The following is an 18835-nucleotide window of genomic DNA, read 5'->3' as shown; positions in this document are numbered from 1 at the left end:
TGAACCCGGGAGATAGAGGTTGCAGTAGGCAGAGATCATGCCACTGTGCTCCAGCCTGGGTGACAGGGCGAGATTCCAACTCAAAAAAAAAAAAAAAGAGAGAGAGAGAGAAAGAGAAGTAAGGAGAAGCAAGATGAAGCAGAAGATGTAAGCAGAAGCAGAGGGAAGTAGGGAGTGAGAGAGAGAGAGAGAGAGACAGAGACAGAGAGAGAAAGAAAATACACCAGATCTTACATTTTTCTTATTTCCTTCAGGGTGTTGGTGTCACCCTGACAAATGAGAGGCAAGCCAGGGACGCTTCTCCTTGACTGCTACAGAGTGCTGTCTCACTCGCTTTGAAGTGGGCGGTCCCTCTCCTTCAGAGATGGTGCATCTGCTGCCACCTCTGATTCTTTTGGCAGTAATTGACTGAGCCTTACTGCCATCCTGCACCTGTAATTTAACTTTAAAATGTCTGAATAAAACCAGATATGCCCAGAAAATATCAGAATATTCAATTGTCATTTCTTTTGGGAAAATAGAGAGTACTGCCAGATTTGTAAATTTAGCTGTGAATTGACTTGATTCAGCATTCTCAAAGTACACTGACCTGCGGTAAACATTGTTTTATCCTTTATTCAGCAACTTGTTTTGAGCACCTGTTATAAACTAGATCTCTAGTGGAGATCTAACCATGAACAAAACAGATTACATTGCTGGTCTACAGAGTTTACAGTGTAGTAAAGTAATAAACCTAAGGTCTGCACTAATGAAATAACAAACATGAGGAAAAGACAAAAATTGAACACATGTTCACAAGACTTAGTTTAAAATGGAAATCCATATATTCTCACAGGTATGGCTCAGTTAATTTCAGAGTATGTATTTGCATATATCTTGGATAGAAATACTTGGTGTTAATGCTTGTGGCTACAATTTAACAGCTTATTGACCTCAAGCAAGTTTCTTAAGTTTGCCTAGTCTGACATTCCTCATCTACAAAATTAGAAAAATATTTTTGCTGTCTCCCTCAAACCTCAAAGGCATGTAATAAGAACATTTCAGATGTATAAAATGCCTAATTAGATTAAAATTACTTTCTATATACCCTTTTTTTAACTTTAAGTTCTAGGATACAAGTTCAGGATGTGTAAGATTGTTAACATAGGTAAATGTATGTGCCATGGTGGTTTACTGCACCTATCAACCCATCACCTAGGTATTAAGCCCCACATGCATTAGCTATTTAGCCTGATGCTCCTCTTCTCCTCCAACCCCTGAAAGGCCCCAGTGTGTGTGATTTCCCTCACTGTGTCCATGTATTCTCATTGTTCAACTCCCACTTACAAGTGAGAACATATGGTGTTTGATTTTCTTCCTGTGTTAGTTTGCTGAAGATAATGGCTTCCATCTCCATCCATGTCCCTGCATAGGACCTGATCTTGTTCCTTTTTATCTCTGTATAGTATTCTATGGTGTATATGTACCACAATTTCTTTATCCATTCCATCATTGGTGGGCATTTGGGTTGATTCCATGTATTTGCTGTTGTGAATAGTGCTGCAATGAACATACGTGTGCATGTATCTTTATAATAGAATGATTTATATTCCTTTGGGTATATGGCCAGTAATGGGATTGCTGGGTCAAATGCTATTTCTGGTTCTAGGTCTTTGAGAAATCACCACACTGTCTTCCACAATGGTTGAGCTAATTTACATTCCCACCAACATTGTAAAAGCTTTCCTATTTCTCCACAGCCCTGTTAACATCTGTTTTTTGTTTTGTTTTGTTTTGTTTTTTGACTTTTTAATAATCACCATTCTGACTGACATGAGATGTCAATGTCTCAATGTGGTTTTGATTTGCTTTTCCCCAATAATCTGTCATGTTGAGCTTTTTTTCATGTTTGTTGGCCGCATAAATGTCTTCTTTTGAAAAGTGTCTGTTCATGTCCTTTGCCCACTGGAGTTGTTTGGTTTTTTTCTTGTAAATTTAAGTTCCTTGTAGATTTTGGATATTAGACCTTTGTCAGATGGATAGATTGCAAAATGTTTCCCCATTCTGTAGGTTATCTGTTCACTCTGATGATGATAGTTTATTTTGCTGTGCAGAGGCTCTTGCTCTTTAGTTTTATTAGACCCGATTTGTCAATGTTTGCTTTTGTTGCAATTGCTTTTGACATTTTTGCCATAAAATCTTTGCCCATGCCTATGTCCTGAATAGTATTGCTTAGATTATATGCTCACTTTGTTGTTCTTTTCTGATGTCCTCAAAACTCCACCACATTCGATCATGGTTTTGAGACCTGGCTTACACACCCCACCTCATATCCACCCTTCAGCCTGAATTCCAGCAACACAGACTCCCAGTGCTTTAACCTGTACTGTCGCTTTCATCCTTTCTCGTTTCCCCACTCTGTTCTTTGTCTTCACCTAGAATTCGTCACCCTTAAATCTTTAGCTCCAGTGTTCTGCCTCTGGACATAACCTTTTGGCCTCCCAGCAATAGCACACCCACACTGGCATCTTGCTTATTCTGCAGCATGACTCAGATCTCTGGCCCATGGTCCTTCCTTTTAGCCATCTATTAGCTCTTGTCTTGAACCTTCAGATAAGAGGAACATCACAGGAATGACAGGTGTGGTCATTTCATTCCTTCAGCTTGCCTGGAATGGTTCTCTTCCCTTCCAGTTGGGTCAGCTCAATGACTGTGGACAGAACCCACAATTTAAATGCCCACCATGTCTGGAATTGCCTTTCACACACTTGTGCACAGGGTGATTTTAGAAAGGTGGCATTTTTTTTCTTCAACAGGTAGGAGGCAGTATAGCAAAAGTGGCTCTTTCCTTTGATGCTGGAGATCAGGGAAAACACATCAAGAGCCACAGGGTCAGCCTTGTTTCTTACAAGTGCAAGGTTGTCTGCTAGCACAAGCTGACTTCTGCTCTCTTTTGAAAACCTCCTCATCATATTTGAATATCAATTGTGACTTCTCTGTCTGATTTCACATTCTTTAGATGTAGAACCACCTGTCATAGACCACTGCAGATCTCCACCTCCCATCCAGGTCTCAGAGAAGGTGCATGCCGCAAGCTGGGATGAGCCTCAGTTCTCAGACAACTCAGGTGAAATGACAGGGACTTTGTCGTCAGCATAGTAGCACTGAATTCTTCTTTATTTTAAAAAGCTTTTTAATGGGGTAAAAGAGAAAAAGCACATCACAACTGTCTAAGGAGGATGAATAATTATATAAGTTAACATGTTTTAATGCTAGGATAATTATAATTTAACATTAGTAATCTTACCTATCCATGAGGGTTTTTCTAATTCAGTATTCCGTGGGCATTTGTTGAACCTGCGCTAGGTGTTGTACCTAGCAGGATTCTAATGAATTTCTTGAGTCTCCATGCTTATGTTGTTCTAGAGGCATAAACCATGCATTTTATCAGCATCTCTACTGCAGATTTATAGGTTCAGACTCAGTTCTTAAGTACTTGACAAAATTATAAGAGGTCATTAGAAAGTAGAAAAAAACTAAGCAAATACAGCTGAAGTTCATTGTAAGGGTTTCAGGAAAACCCAGAAAACAACAAAAATGCAAATTAGGTAATTTCTTAATTAAACTCCTAGTGTTTTAGCAGTCTTACCTATTGCCTCGTTGCTTTGTAGAGCATCTCAAAGGACTTTGAGAAAATCAATTGTTTATCAAAGAAAGTCTTGATTTAATGGGGTTTTTGAATCGACTATTTTTATGTTACCATATAATATTAAATATTTTATTTTCTACTAGTGCGCAAAGCAACACAAAATGTCCAACTGATTTGCATGAGTAGGACATGAAACTTCAAGTAAGAGACTAATGAAGTAACTACAGGATAGACATGGTGGCTCACGCCTATAATTCCAGCTCTTTGGGAGGCTGAGGCCGGCAGATCACCTGAGGTCAGGAGTTTGAGACCAGCCTGGCCAACATGGTGAAACCCCGTCTCTCCTAAAAATACAAAAATTAGCTGGCTGTGGTGTTGAGTGCCTGGAATCTCTGCTACTCCAGAGACTGAGGCAGAAGAATTGCTTAAACCTGGGAGGTGGGAGTTGCAGTGAGCTGAGTTCACACCATTGCACTCCAGCCTGGGCAACAGAGTAAGACTCTGTTTCAAAAAAATAAAATAAAGTGACTACAACCCAAAAAACTGGCTGCCTTCTTTCCTTTCCAGGGGCTGAATTGGTCATTACCAGAAGTCATACACAAGGAGACCTTTTCCCTCAAGGGGAGACTATAGTACAGTACACAGCCACTGACCCCTCGGGCAATAACAGGACATGTGATATCCATGTTGTCATAAGAGGTATTGTTTTCATAAACTCCCAGAATTCTAGTTAACATTTGGTACATGTGATTGTTATAGCACGCTATTTTATGAAAGAAAATAGGATATGAGCATTAGATTTTTACAGTCAGAAGACAGATAGGTTTTATTTAGGTTTTCCATTGTCATTCCTTGACCTTGTGATAGATAAAAATATTTTTCTCCCAGAATAGTCTTTTGTTAACATTTCATTAACATTTTGTGTAAGGTTACAATGTATTATTGATATAATCCTATTTTAAATACTTGAGAAAACAGATTCTGAAAATATATTTGCTGCATAATGTTATCTAGTTTTTGTTTTTATTAAAGGAATGTCAAAAATAAGGGCAGGGCATTGTGGCTCCTGCCTATAATCCTAGCACTTTGGGAGGCTGAGGTGGTTGGATCACTTGAGGTCAGGAGTTTGAGACCAGCCTGGCCAACATAGCGAAACCCTGTCTCTATTAAAAGTACAAAAATTAGCAGGACATGGTGGCATGCACTCATGGTCCCAGGAGGTCTTAGGAGGCTGAGGCACAAGAATTGCTTGAACCTGGAAGGCAGAGGCTGCAGTGAGTTGAGATCGCACCACTGCACTCCGGCCTGGGTGAAAGAGCAAGACTCTGTCTCAAAATAATAATAAATAACAACTGCAAGTCAGAAGTACTTTTAGCCTTTTATAAAAATATGCACAACCTCTAATTACACATAGATACAGCTTTTCAATGTATGCCAATCTAGGAACCAAAAAGCAGATGATGTTGTTCTCCCACACTAAAGACATATGGTAAAAGCTTTTCTAGAAATAGTGGTAGACAGGAGGAATCCTTTTCAAAATTCTGCTTAAGCTCCTATAATTTAATTTATACTTCTTTTACCATTATATATGAATAATACAATTTTTTAACACAGGTTCTCCCTGTGAAATTCCATTCACACCTATAAATGGGGATTTTATATGTGCTCAAGATAGTACTGGAGTCAACTGTACATTAACTTGCTTGGAGGGCTATGATTTCACAGAAGGATCTACTGATAAGTATCATTGTGCTTATGAAGATGGCGTCTGGAAACCAACATATACTACTGAATGGCCAGACTGTGCCAGTAAGTTATATTTTTATTCTAAACTTCTTTAATGTGTGTGAATGTATGTACATTTCTAAGTGTTTAAGAGGAAAATTGCCTTAAAATAGGGATTAGTGAAAAATGGTGTTATGAATTTGAAATGTTTGTGAATAAGAGAATTGCTCTTTTCTGGATTTAAACTGTTAGCCACTAGAGTCCTGTTATAGATTGTATTGCTGTAGGACAAGATTCGGTTTAAGGCAGAACCATCTGAGCCCTCTTGTTATTTATCAGATATATGTAGATACTTGATAATGTATAATTCTGAACCTGTAAACATGAATTTCAAGTTTCACAGTGTCCAGGCATGGTGACTTACCCCTGTAATCCCAGCACTTTGGAAGGCCAAGGCAGGTGGATCACTTCAGCCCAAGAGTTCAAGACCAGCCTACAACTCTACAGAAAAATTTTAAAAAAGAAATTAGTTGGGCATGGTGGTAGGCTCCTGGGGTCCCAGCTATTCAGGAGGCTGAGGTGGGAGAATTGCGTGAGCCCTGGAGTTCAAGACTGCAGTGAACTTTGATCACATCACTGTACTTCAGCCTGGGTGACAGAACAAGACCCTATCACACAAAAATATAGAGAAAATCTTCTCATAGTCTGCAGAAGAGCTGACTTTAAAATAAAATCTAACATGTGATGGAATAAAATACATCAATCACAGTCTCTTCATATTTGATTTAGATTTAAAACTATTAAATATACATTGTTATTTACATTGTTATAAAAACAATGTTTAAATATACATTGTTACAAAAAATAACCCAATATATTAATTTAGTGTAAATAAATATTTCCGGCAGTGAATCTTTGATCCACTACCATAGATGGAGTTTAAATATCAGTGTCTCGGAAAAAAATATGAAACCCACTTGGCAGAGCTATTTTCCCCTCCAAATTAGAATAGAAAACAGAAACAATACCACTCACCTCTTTCACAGATTGAGACTGGGGGATACCAGTAGGAGACATTGTCCCTGAATACTTCAGGAGCATTGTGCTGAGTCTGCCGTGCAAGCTTTTGGTCCAGGGAGAAATTTGTCTTTATAGCAATTACACTTTCAAGGAACATGATTGCACAAAAATAATATTTAGAAATGTTTCAATGTCTATTTTTTGAAAATATCATCTGTATGCTATAAGCTTATATAAGATATAACTTTGAGGCAGCCAGGATTTTTCAAAAATTCCTAGGAATATAATGAAAACAATTTTTATATGTCTTCTTCCTTTAAATACTCACTTCTTAGTATGAGTAAAAAATAAAGAATAATACATCAAAAGCAAACTCTTCACTGGATAACTGAGTCCAGTGCTGCCTGGTGTTTGATTTATGATGATAAGTTAATGCCTAGAAACTTCCTTAACTGTCATCTCTTGTTTTTATAACTATCCCACAAATCGTGTTAGAATTAAGACATTGTTTCAATTATTTTATAGAAAGTCAAATCTTTGTTTTAAAAACACTAACCAACTGAAGCTGTTTGGTCCAACATTTTCCAGAAAAACGTTTTGCCAACCACGGGTTCAAGCCCTTTGAGATGTTCTACAAAGCAGCTCGTTGTGATGACAGAGATCTGTTGAAGAAGTTCTCTGAAGCATTCGAGACTACCCTGGGAAAAATGGTACGTCAATAGTAGTCCTTTATTGTTTGCCATTTTGTAAAGGATGTTATTAAGGTTTTCATGGCCTTTCTGAGTCATTTACAACTGAAATTTCCCTGTCTCCCTCTTCTTTGTGATCTAGACATGTACCTAATACTTAAAATTATCCATAGATTTTGAACTTCCAGAGTGAGTTAGAAGTAAATATGCATGAAAATGCTTTTGAATCTTTAAAAATATCCTTAGAAAGTGAAAGAAGCTTAAGGTCTGCATGGTTTGAGATTTAAAGTCTGACAAAAATACTTAACATTGGAATTGGTATTTTGTTTGTGATAAGAAGATAATTAAACATTTAAAAGGAAGATTTAAAAGATGCATTTTTGTTTAGAAAGGACTCTTACAACAATTTTAGGAAAATAGAGGGCAGGTCACAGTGGCTCATGCCTGTAATCCCAGCACTTTGGGAGGCTGAGGTGGGCAGATCACCTGAGGTATGGAGCTCGGGACCAGCCTGGCCAACGTGGTGAAACCCCATCTCTACTAAAAATACAAAAAAAGTAGCTGGGCATGGTGGCACATGCCTTTAATCCCAGCTACTCTGGAGGCTGAGACAGGAGAATCGCTTGAACCTGAGAGCTGGGGGTTGCAGTGAGCCGAGATCATGCCACTGCAGTCCCAGCCCTGGCAACAGAGTGAGACTCTGTCTCAAAAAAAAAAAAAAAAAAAAGAAAAAGAAAACAAAACAAAACAGAGCAATACATATAACTGTATTGAACATCTTCAAGACAAGAACCATGCTATATACATATTTGTATGCCTAGCAGACTGGGCAGCACTTTATCTATTTGCTAACATTTTATCATGCTGCTTACTGCATGCCAAGCACGTTACAAGTACACCAAACATATTAACTAATGTCCACTCAAAAACACTTGTTAAAAATGTTATATTTAAATCTATTCAATAAAACCAAATTCCAAAAAGAGAAATAATGTTGTCACTATTGCTAGCAAACCTAGAAAATATTACACTCATTAGGCCTCTGTACTATAGACCTATACTTGAAAGGCAACAATACATTCATACTAATTATACTCCTTCACCACCTCAAAGTGGTGAAGAAGTCCTTAAATATTAAATAGAAACCAAGTAAAAAAAACTTGTGTGGAAGGGACTTTTGTGTTTGTTAGACTCAGTGTCCATCAGACACTAAATTTTAGTAAGTTAAAGATGCTATAAGGGATCAGAATATGCTATTAAATGCTTATTTATTCATTGAATAAATATTTGGTGAGTATATCCTATCCTAGACACTAGGGATTTAGATCTGAATAAACAGACTAAACTCCCTGTGCTCATAAAATTTACATGTTAATGAATAGACCAACAATAAACAAATTACAAGGGAATATGTAGCATGTCAGATGGTATATGCTGTGGGATAACATAAAGCAGAAGATAGGAAAGCCTCACTAGCAAGGTTCCTGTTTGAGAAGAGACCTGAAAGAGTGAGGCAGCGAACATGAACCATGAGCATGTCTAGGGGAAGAGTGTTCCAGGCAGAGGGAGCAGCAAGTGCAAAGGCCCTGAGGTGGCAGTGTGTTTCGGAGTTTGAACCACTGTAAAGACCTAAGAGTGGCAAAGGTAGAGAGGGTGACGGGCTGAGTGACAGATGGTCAAACAGATCACATGTGGAAGAGGAGGCAGGGGTAAGAAGAGAAATCAGGCTGTGGAGAGTCTTGAAAGTCACTGTAAATCTTTGCCTTTTACTCTAATTGAGATGTAAAGCCATTTGAGGGGACCAACTTACTGATGACTTTGGGCTCTAGGAGAAGCAGAGGATGGTAGGAGAGAGTAAGAAGACCACATAGGAAATGAAAGCAAGAGACGATGGTGGCTTGGGTGGCACTGGAGGTGGGGAGAAGTGAATGGATTTCTTTCTATCTTCTGAAAGTAGATTCATTAGGACCTGCTGATACATTGGAGGTAGATTGTGGGATTAAGAGAAGAGCCAAGTAGGCAGACATACAAGGGCACAGATCCAGGTACTAGGTACTCATGGGGATGGAAGTGTGTGAACAAAGGCTCTTTTCTGAGTTCAGTTTTGATCAGTGTAAAAAGATAATCATCAGAGAGTAGGAATGGGGAGGAGCTGTTGGAGACTTAAGAAGAGAGAAGATGGTGTAAAATAATTTTCTCAGAAAGCATGAATAAGTCTGCTAAAGAAGTATAGTAAGATTGGCAGCCAGCAGGGCTACGTTTTCTCTCAAGCCCTAGTTGACCATGTAGTACAGGTGTGGGAAAGCAGAATGATTAATTTAACCAAGGGTAAGTGTTGTCCAGGCAAACAAATTGACGAAGAGACATTCAAAGGAGGAGACATTTCATGGTGATGGACCATGGAATCTTAGATGGGTAAACAAGGACATGCAGACATGAGGGGCTAAAGGAGAGGCACTAGGGTCCACGGATTATACATTCTGATGAAGTCAAGGAACTGTTAGATTCCTGAGGAGAAGGTGCAGCTTCTGATAATGACAAGGTCTGAGGGTATGACTATGGGAGGAGTGAGTGACAGAATAAGGCTTGACTATGAGAGAGAAGAGGGAAAGGTACTGAGAGTCCAAAGAGGGGGAAGGATTTGCTAGGTGGCTATAGAAATCACCAAAAACTATAACAGGGACAGTTACCAAATGTCTTTGGAATGAGGGAGTGACACAGAGAGGAGATGCTGCAGGTGACTGTCACCAGAAGGGGCAATGAATGGTAGAGCTGATGGCATGAGCTTCAGAACTGTGAGCCTTTAAGGAGATGTGAGAGAATGTGATCTGGAAACAGCAATAAAGACTGAGAAGGCCCTTCCGCCACCTCCAAGCCCACCCCCAATTCCAGGATTCTGGAATTTCTAGTATTTCTAGAATATTTTCTGGGAAATGTTCCAGGAAATTGGAAAGGTTTTAGAATAAAGTTGAAGAAAACATAAAGAGAGAAGGTAGAAAATAACAGATTTGCTGATTACTGACTGAGCTTCAGAGGGCACAGAGGAAGGCATGGGGGACTGGGGAAGAGGAGTGTGAGATGGGGTCAGAGAAAGGGTTCCAAAGAGCCTTATAGGATGAAGTTTAGTGACAAGAGATATCCCAGGAGCCCTGGGCTTCTCGTGGTGAGTGACATAAACAGAGATAAAAGGTGTGAGACTAATCCTGGTGACCAACAGACAGTTAGAGCCTGCAGGGGAGGAAGGGAAGGAGGGTCAGAAACCCTTTGAGGAATGTGCAGAGCTCTGGGGCCTCCCTTCCCTCCTGCTGATGATGTGAAGGCTGAGGGAGCAAAGTATTTATTCAAGGCGTGAAGAAAAGTGATTTACGTTTTGTCCTCTTCATTTTTTACTTGCAGGTCCCATCATTTTGCAGTGATGCAGAGGACATTGATTGCAGACTGGAGGAGAACCTGACCAAAAAATACTGCCTAGAATATAATTACGACTATGAAAATGGATTTGCAATTGGTAATTAAATTCTGTGGCATCGGTAGTTGGCAAGACTAATCTGCAAAATAAGAAAATAATTCCCGAAAAGTGAGGCGAACTAGAAGTGTTAACTTTTATTATTTTATTCATCAAGTATTTTAGGATGGCTGTATAATTTGGTAATGTGCTGAATGATCGTTAAGGATGAATCAAATTTTAGTAACAAATAAATTATTTAAAATTATTTGCCAGAATCCTTAAAAATGACAAAAACTAGGAAAACTAAGTCATGTATGCTGGTAAAATTCAAATGTTGTTGTATCCTAAAAGAGAATAGTAATAAAGTAGTAACAGCAATTTTTATATGGCATTCAATGTAAGTTACAATGAAGTCATTAACATAAAATAGTTACACATGTAAAATATTCAGATTCCTCACCAAAAATATGTTGATTCCATTTATTTGAGTCTAATATATCCTTAAGTAGAATTTTGATGTTTTCTCTATGTAGACTCTGAACATTTTTATTAAGATTATTTTTTTGCCAGGCATGATGCACACACCTGTAGTCCCAGCTACTTACAGAGATGAGGTGGGAGGATGCCTTGAGCCCAGGAGTTCAAGGCTGCAGTGAGCTATGATTGTACCACTGCACTCCAGCCTGGGCAACAAAGTAAGACTTGGTATCAAAAAAAAGAGATAATAATAAGAGTGTTATCAAAGTAATATAGTGGTTAAACATGTGGACTCTACAATCAGCTACTTAAGTCAAAATCCTGGCTTCACTATCTACTAGGCATGTGATCTTGAACAAGCTATCAACACACTCTGTGCCCCAGTTTTCTCACCTATAAAATGGGTGTATAAGAGAACTCACCATATATGATCATTTTAAGCCTTAAATGAATACGTACAAGTCATATGCTTAGAAGGTTATGAGATGGTAAGTATTAATTCCCATTACAGCAGACATTTTTTCTGTTTCAGATACTAATCATGTTTGTAATATTTTTGGTGATTTAGCATTAAGAGTGATATTGACTGTTGCTTTTAATTTAAAATTTTTTAAATTATCATTTGTTCATTTATATTTTATTATCGAATTTTAAAATGCTTAAAAAGTGAAATTAAGATAATCCACAACCTCAGAAATAAGTCTGTTAATATATATATATTTATAACTATGTATGTAGATACACATATATACACATCATACTATATATATACTGTATATATACACCATATACCTATGATATATACATATCACTATGTATACAGAACAGTTTATTGTGTATATAGTGATGATATTTTGAACACAGATTCTTAATTAACATTGTACTGAGGACATTTTTATTCACTAAATATCCTACTTCAATACAATTTAATAGCCACATATTATCCCATCAATCAATTTACCATAATTTATAGAAATAGTTCCCTATTGGTAGATTTTGGGTTGTTTTCAGTTTTTTACTATTATGTACAACACCTTAGTGAACATTTTGGAAATTGTGGTTTTAGATAGGAAAAAGTAAGGTGGCATTGTCAGTAACACATCTAGAATAATCAAGCCTCTTATGTTAAACACAATCCAGGTTTCCGCTCCCAGATTGTTGGGGTAGGTTGTGGGGGCATGAGGTTACATCTAGAGAGAGTCAGTTGTCATCACAAGGCTATGAGATGGGTGATATTTGTCATCTAATAAGGGTCCAAATGGCAGTTTTTAAGAAAAAAATCATGGACAGGTGACACATGTGATCCTAAAAAGCAAGCATTCCTCCCCAAATGTATTCCCAATCGAAAGTCACAAGATCCATGTAACATTTATAACCATGCCTTGGCAGGTCATAATGTATGAAAAATAAACAACCAATAAATGTAATAAAATCTATTTGACTTCATAATAATCAAGTAATTCAAATTAAAACTAGGTTGGGTGCGGTGGCTCATACCTGTAATCCCAGCACTTTGGGAGGTTAAGGTGGGTGGATCACCTGAGGTCAGGGGTTCAAGACCAACTTGGCCAACATGGTGAAACTCCGTTTCTACTAAAAATTCAGAATTAGCCAGACGTGGTTGTACATGCTTGAATCCCAGCTATTCCAGAGGCTGAGGCAGGAAAATCACTTGAACCCGGGAGGCAGATGTTGCAGTGAGCCGAGATTGCACCATTGTACTCCAGCCTGGGCAAAACAAACAAACCTTCATCTCAAAAGAAAAAAAACAAAAAACTAAAGTGAAATGCAAATTTTGACCTGTCAGATTAACAAATAAGAATTATAACACCCACAATTGGCAAGTGTGTAGGGGAAAAAAATCATATTCATACATTGTATAGGAAGGGGAAATTGGAGAGCATTTGACAATATAGATCTACAGGAATTTAAATGCCCATGCACTTAGACCCAGAAATTTCATTTCTAAGAATATTTCTCAAGGTAAAAATCATGCTATTGTGCAAATATATACCAAATTTTATAAATTTTGGGTTGCACATTCTTCCTTTAGGTTTGAAAAATGGGATGTGTCTTCTAATTGATGGTATCTTAGATTTGATTAAATATTGTATGTGCAAGGATGTTCTAAAAATTTGAAATAACCTAAAACTCTAAAAATAGAACTGCAGGTTGTTTGTGCTGTGCCTTACAAGAGAATATTATGTGGCCATTTCACATTGCAATGCCATAAAATTTGAAAAAGATTACTAAATGGTGTATACATAGCATAATCTTGTTTTGTCGAAAGTGTGTTATTTATTTTTATTCCGGGTGTGTGTGTGTGTGTGTGTGTGTGTGTGTGTGTGTGTGTGTGTATGTATGCATGCATAAATGTATATATGTGTGTATATTTATACATTCATACTCGGGAAAAAAGCTTGCTTAAAATGTTCATGGTCATTATTTCTATGTGGTAGAATTATAGTAATTTTTAACACTTTTCTCTTTGCTCATTTTTTTCTATAACAGCTACCTAATGCTTGTGGAGAAAAGATTTAAGTGAAAAGACACATTAATCCCAGTTAATTTTAATTGCCAGAAGCATAAATACAGCCAAAAACTTCAGAAAACAATTTGCTTAGGTGGAAAGGCCTATATAAATATAAATTATTCTCTAAAGTGTATAACAAAATGATAGTATGACCAGAATAATATTAATATAGTTTTATAATGAGTCAAATACTCAGCTTGACAGCTTACATATTTTGTCTCATTTAATCTACAGAAAAAGCTATCAGGTAAGAATCATTGTCTCAATTTATAAATGAAGAAACTGAGGCTCAGATGAAAGTAACTTGGCTAAGATTATACAGCAGCATACATCGAGAAGCCAGAATTTGAACCCATGCAGTTAATCACAGTGATACCAAGGGCATCTAGAGAATTCCACGTATCCTTGTTGCCTCCAGTGTGGTGTAGCATAGTCTCATTTAACTTATATGCTGCCTTTGAAAACTACCCTTATCTTTAAAATATGATGCAAGTATCTTGAATAATCTTCACAAGAGGAGATATGTTTATTTATATTAATAGTTTATAAGGCCAATTTACAAAAAAAGAAAAAAGGATGGAGAAAGCCTTGCAAGGAAATAGAAATTGATTAGAATTTTGCACCCAGCTCTTATTAACCCCTAAAATTTACCTCTAAAGCTAAAATAATTAACAATTGACCCAAAGATAGAATGTTATAAATGCCCTGGTAGCTCCATAGGGACTTTCCTTTCTTCTTTTAGTGTAATTCATTGGTAATCTATATTAAACATGAAGTGACCCAAAATTACAATATATATGACATTGTAGACCAAACCCTGTATGCAGTATATTACAGGCATTTGAGGAAATTGTCAAGTGCAATTTCATTCGTTGCTTAACATTAGAACCTAAATGTTGGTGAAAAAACAACTGTGTGATCATTTGTGTCTCTGTCCCAACTATCTAGGACCAGGTGGCTGGGGCTCAGCTAATAGGCTGGATTACTCTTATGATGACTTCTTGGACACTGTGCAAGAAACACCCACGAGCATCGGCAATGCCAGGTCTTCACGGATTAAAAGAAGTTCCCCATTATCTGACTATAAAATTAAGTTAATTTTTAACATCACAGGTAAGGATAAACTGTCTATTTGAAAAAGTAATATTGTGGAAAATTCTTAGTTGGAAACATGCTTCTCAAATCTTCCATTTGTTGTCATTATTAGGAAATGATCCTGGAATTGAGAATTAAGGAAAGCCCAGTTAACTAAGCCTTGTCATCTTTTGATATCAGTATCAATATTTTGTAGGTCTCACGGTGACAAGCACCCTACTTTGTTCTTATCTTGGCATGATTAGGGCGTGCGTTTAAAATGTAAGAATTTACAGGAATATATTATGTTATAATAAAGAACTCCCCCAAAAAGGTGATATAGATCCAGCATCTGAGAGAAGGATTAAAACAAATTGTGTAGTTTTTAGTCTTATCCATGTACTTAGTTGTTCAGTGAATAGTGGTTAAATTTATTTTGAATTAATTTTTCCTGAAAGTTTTTAATTTTTTTTCTCTAGATCAGTTGTTAGTGCTAAAAGATTTTAAATATGCCATTTCTATTTGGTAAAAAAAAATTATGAATGACTTTCTGAAACACCATGTGTTTGTGTTGTGTTTTATTTTGTTTTGTTTTTATCTCAGCTAGTGTGCCATTACCTGATGAAAGAAATGATACCCTTGAATGGGAAAATCAGCTACGACTCCTTCAGACATTGGAAACTATCACAAATAAACTGAAAAGGACCCTCAGTAAAGACCCCATGTATTCCTTTCAGCTTGCATCAGAAATACTTACAGCTGACAGCAATTCATTAGAAACAAGAAAAGCTTCCCCTTTCTGCAGACCAGGCTCAGTGCTGAGAGGGCGTATGTGTGGTAAGACTATTCCCTGTGATCAAAAATATTTAGTGCATTTTAGGTCAAATGAGATGAGTGTAGCCATTTTACAACTATAAAGGGATATTGAAATGAAATATATATTTTGCTATTATTGAGTGGTTGTTATTACTACTATTTTGTCTCAGGAGTCTAAGGAACTACTGTTGGGCAAAGACAAGAAATCTAGTTCAGGGAGGGACTCAAATCTGATTTTTATTTAGAGGTCTTTAGACCTCACAGCTTTTGGTAACAGCTCCAATAATAATAATGAATATTTTTTGACCATTTCTGCATTCCAGCTGAGCACCTCTCATGTTTAATCCTGTTTAGCACCTCTGCGAGGTACCATTATTATTAAGAACATTTTACAGATGAGAAAACTGAAGCAGAGGCTAAGAATTTGCCCATAAGACTTACCCATTAAGACAGTAAGTGGAGGCTGGGTGTGGTAGCTCATGCCTGTAATCCTAGCACTTTGAGAGGCCAAGGCAGGAGGATCACTTGAGCCAGGAGTTCGAGACCAGCCTGGGCAACATGGCAAAACCCCATGTTTTGGTTACAAAAAATACCAAAAAAAATTAGCCAGGCATGATGGCGTATGCCTGTAGTTCCAGCTACTCAGGAGGCTAAGGTGGGAGGATTACTTGAGCCCAGGAAGTCAAGGCTGCAGTGAGTTATGATGGCACCACTGCACTGTATCCTGGGCAACAGAGTGAGATACTATCTCAAAAATAAAAGTAAAATATAGTAAGTAGTGCGGCAAAAATTCCCATCCAGGAAGCCAGTACCAGTCTTAACTTTTTTTTTTTAATTGAGGTAAAGTTCACATACATAAAATTAATCATTTTAAAGTGTATAATTCAGTGACATGAAGTACATTCACAGTGTTGTGCAACCATCACCTCTAGTCCCAAAATATTTTCATCACCCTCAAAGGTGACTCTATGCCCATTAAACAGTCACTCCCTATTCCCCCTCCTCACTCCCAGCTTCCTTAACTTTTAACCCCTATTCTAGACTGCCATAATCTGGATCAATTCCAGCTGTTCCCCAAAGAAGTCATCATTTATAGTTAGGGAAATCTGTAATGGAACTTTGTATACTCAGCTGAACCGAATGGCGTGAGTCTTATGTTTATCTCTCTGTAAACGTGGGCTCTTATGCCCTTCTTCCACAGTTATTATTGCTAGTGCAAGAGATCAGTTGGGTTTTTCATAGTGTGATGAATTCAGCCCAAACATTAAAATTATTGTTCTAAGCCTGCACTTGTTTCCTCCCCACCTTGTGGGTAAAAATCAGGAGTCATGTTGACCCGTGTTTCTCATTTCTCAGTGTGGTCTTACATCACATAAAATGCATGTAATATGCACTTGACTCAGGCCCTATCCTAGAACTAATGCATTTGGAGGTGGGGTCTTGGAATCGGCAAGTTAACAAGTACATGGGTAATTATTACATACTTTTTAACATCTCAGAATTATCTAGGTACTAATTTCAAGTGTCTTCCCCATTAATGATGTTAACTTTGGTAGCAACCTTTCAGTGTAATGCTCTATTTTGGCCTCAGAATTTCTGAGCTACTTCAAACCTACCAAATCTCCAAAAAAGGAGGTTGCTAACTGACTAGCAGTCAGTTTCAAAGGGGCAGCATTCAGAGAAACAACTAAGAAAATGTTTGTAGTATCTGAAATCCTCAAAGGAACGTAATTGTTTTTTTCCTCTTTGTCCATCAGCTTTTTCTTTGTTAACTGTTTTTCCCCTGATTATCTGGTTTATCATAGCTTTAACCCACACTTTTAACCCCCCCCCATTATATAAGCCCCAAGCTTTGTTAATAAGAATTTGCTTTTTCTTTAAAAAATAAAAGAATGTCCTACTGTTGGTCTTAGGGAATATATTTCTGAAAGGTTTGCCTTGTGAGTAAACCTCTGGCTGCAAAATTTAATCCATAAACAATAGCACCTGGAAGCATGCTTTACTACTTTCATGTCTTAGGAAAAAAGAGTCCAGTGTGTTCTATAGTTGTAGTTTATTCAGTGTTCCCTGTTTGCTTTTTCTACAGTCAATTGCCCTTTGGGAACCTATTATTCTCTGGAACATTTCACCTGTGAAAGCTGCCAGATCGGATCCTATCAAGATAAAGAAGGGCAACTTGAGTGCAAACCTTGTCCCTCTGGCATGTACACGGAATATATCCATTCAAGAAACATCTCTGATTGTAAAGGTAGACATTTAGTGGACATTTCAACCGGAAGAAGCCCAAATTTTGTTTCCTTTTTTGGGGAAAGAAAGATTTATTTTCTTCACTCAAACTAGGATGTTATCTGAGGCCCCTATGGCAAAAGGTGGATTTGCAAGAGAAAAGCATACACATTTATTTAATATAAGTTTTAGGTGACATGTGAGCCTTCAGAAATGAATCAGGGAAACCTGTATATTTTTAGGCTAAAGTCAATGAAGAAGATAGTTGTGGAGAAGAATGATCTAGTGGGAATAAGCTGGGTGGAGCTTAGCAAGTCTTGTTTGTTCAGATTCATCTCTGTGTCCCTGTGTCTTCACGGAGAAGGATATTATTTTCCTCTGAGTATAGGATAGGGATTTCTCACTTGAGATTTTACAGTCGGCTTCAGGGGAAGGTCAGATTTATTTCTAGGTTTTATGATCTCCTAAAGGAAAGAAAGACACTTTCCTGCTTCTATAGTTTTCTCAAATTTCCTTCAGCTTGAAATACTCAGTATGCCAAGGTATGATACTTAAAGGTAGGGTGTTCTAAGCCCCATCACAGTCCTGAAATCTAAATGGCAAATAAAATGAAATAAGAGTACTACAGAAAGCAATTTTATCTTTTTATTCTTTCTTTCTGTTAAACATAAAATATTACCTGAGTGTTTCTCTCACTTAAAAAAACTCCATTTGTCTTTCCTTTTGGAAATATTCCATTGTTCTCTCTAAGTCAAACACCAATCCATAGTCATCAGTTAGCCTGGTGTGTTAGGCCATTCCTACATTGCCATAAAGGAATATCTAAGACTGAGTAATTTATAAAGAAAAGAGGTTTGATTGGCTCATGGGTCACTAGGCTATTCAGGAAGCATAGCAGCATCTGCTTTAAGGGTGGCCTCAGGAAGCTTCCAATCATGACAGAAGGCAAATTAGGACCAGGCATGTCACATGGAGAAAGTAAAAGCAAGGCAGAGGGACGTGGAAGGGGGAACACATGGTGATTCACACCTGTAATCCCAGCACTTTGGGAGGCTGAGGCAGGCATCCAAGGAGTTCAAGACCAGCCTGGGCAACATGGTGAAATCCCGTCTCTACAAAAATTAGCCAGGTGTAGTGATGTGCACCTGTAGTCCCAGTTACTCAGGAGGCTGAGGTGGGAGGATTGCTTGAGGCTGGGA

At 37.6% G+C, this 18835-nt stretch overlaps 1 protein-coding gene across 2 annotated transcripts in view; it reads left to right on the top strand.

Annotated features, from left to right (window-relative positions):
• The window catches only part of SVEP1 (sushi, von Willebrand factor type A, EGF and pentraxin domain containing 1), a 219641-nt gene that overhangs the window by 98805 nt on the left and 102001 nt on the right, over nucleotides 1–18835 (top strand). For both annotated transcript variants that reach the window (XM_032240324.1, XM_032240325.1), the window contains exons 10-17: nucleotides 2999–3106; nucleotides 4196–4327; nucleotides 5243–5437; nucleotides 6962–7083; nucleotides 10459–10570; nucleotides 14469–14633; nucleotides 15198–15431; nucleotides 17497–17658. In XM_032240324.1, coding sequence (XP_032096215.1) covers nucleotides 2999–3106; nucleotides 4196–4327; nucleotides 5243–5437; nucleotides 6962–7083; nucleotides 10459–10570; nucleotides 14469–14633; nucleotides 15198–15431; nucleotides 17497–17658 — 1230 coding nt within the window. The remainder of the gene's footprint in view (nucleotides 1–2998; nucleotides 3107–4195; nucleotides 4328–5242; nucleotides 5438–6961; nucleotides 7084–10458; nucleotides 10571–14468; nucleotides 14634–15197; nucleotides 15432–17496; nucleotides 17659–18835) is intronic.

This window comes from Sapajus apella, unplaced genomic scaffold, assembly GCF_009761245.1.
Source record: "Sapajus apella isolate SASKATOON/1434 unplaced genomic scaffold, GSC_monkey_1.0 scaffold46, whole genome shotgun sequence".
Taxonomy (NCBI): Eukaryota; Metazoa; Chordata; class Mammalia; order Primates; family Cebidae; genus Sapajus; species Sapajus apella.
This window is presented reverse-complemented; position numbering and strand designations above follow the sequence as displayed.